The following is a 1,186-nucleotide window of genomic DNA, read 5'->3' as shown; positions in this document are numbered from 1 at the left end:
ATATATACATATATATATATATAATTGTACATATTATTCTAGACCTGCTGAAATGTTTGACATTGCTGTTTGACTTTCCAGACCAAACAAAATTAGTCCCATCAACAGTCCCATATTATAATGTTAGCTCTACGTAACAGACAAATCAAAAATGAAATGAATCTGTGACACACATTGCCTTTATCCTCATTCACTGTCTCTGATAATGTTTTGACTGTGACAGCATTTTCCTGTCTGTGTCAATAAGCATCACGGTCGTTTTTAGGTTAATTAATTCTGCTGTTCCTTGCAGTGCAGAAGAAACTGGAGGTGACCAGAATAATCAGAATATTTAAGCATTCGGACACAGTTTGATAAGACAAAACTTCCTTTAAGACATTTGGCAACAGATCAAGGATTATTTTTTTCTATTTATATCACGTAAAAGGGCTCTGGTGTCTAAAACAAGCCTCAACTTTTAGATTAAGACTAGGTGGAAGTACGGCATCATGGGAGTAATTACGGTATCGTTTAGTGGTTAAATTATTTAAGGCTTCTCGGATTTTCTTGTTTATTCTGTTTTCATATTATGGCAGCAGTGTTGCTCTGTAGCATTAGCACAATATCCTAGACAATATTATTGGGCATTATAGAGAAGTGCGCAGAATTTTAAACATCAAACGTTTAGGATTCCCCAAAAAAAAGTACACAAGATTTTCAAAAAAACTACTATTTTTATTCATTTTAATTCGCCTAAATTAGAAAAGGAATTAAATTAGAATTCTACTAGTGTAATTAATACTTACTAATGATAATCATATTCAAAATAGTTTATGTTGGATATAAAAATGAGCAGAAGGGCTATAAATACATATGTTATATTTAATATAAGAGTTGTATTGGCTCACCATATACCAGATGCCCAGGATAATGGTGCCTGTTCGTACATGACAGCACAGGCAGCAGCTGGTCGTGTACCATCTGTCCCACGGAGAAATCATCTTTCCGTCCAAAAACAGCACGGCTAGTTCATGTATGCCTTTTTAGCTCGAAGCGATATTATTGTTTTTTATATAAGTCGATGGTTTTTCAGAGCTACAGCTCACCGTCGCAGCATTCGGTCGCCGTTAAATCCTGAGTTGTTTCCGTTTCCCGTTGGCGTCCCGTTCTTTCCCACCGCTGCATTAATCCAGCTCATCTCCGCACC

General features: G+C 36.1%; 1 protein-coding gene across 2 annotated transcripts in view; it reads right to left on the bottom strand.

The window, feature by feature from the left end:
• Window positions 1-1,186, bottom strand: part of LOC107702097 (lysosomal-associated transmembrane protein 4B-like) — a 9,410-nt gene extending 8,224 nt beyond the window's left edge. Inside the window, exons 1-2 of one of the 2 annotated variants that reach the window (XM_016504315.1) lie at window positions 1,100-1,186; window positions 888-1,019 (exon numbers count right to left, since the gene is read on the bottom strand). In XM_016504315.1, the coding sequence (XP_016359801.1) occupies window positions 888-1,019; window positions 1,100-1,177 (210 nt within the window). In that variant the 5' untranslated portion in view covers window positions 1,178-1,186. The remainder of the gene's footprint in view (window positions 1-887; window positions 1,020-1,099) is intronic. The other variant, XM_016504316.1, reaches the window with a different exon arrangement.

This window comes from Sinocyclocheilus anshuiensis, unplaced genomic scaffold, assembly GCF_001515605.1.
Source record: "Sinocyclocheilus anshuiensis isolate Anshui unplaced genomic scaffold, SAMN03320099.WGS_v1.1 scaffold54, whole genome shotgun sequence".
Taxonomy (NCBI): Eukaryota; Metazoa; Chordata; class Actinopteri; order Cypriniformes; family Cyprinidae; genus Sinocyclocheilus; species Sinocyclocheilus anshuiensis.
Note: the sequence above shows the minus strand (reverse complement) of the source record. Positions and strands in the feature narration are given on the sequence as shown.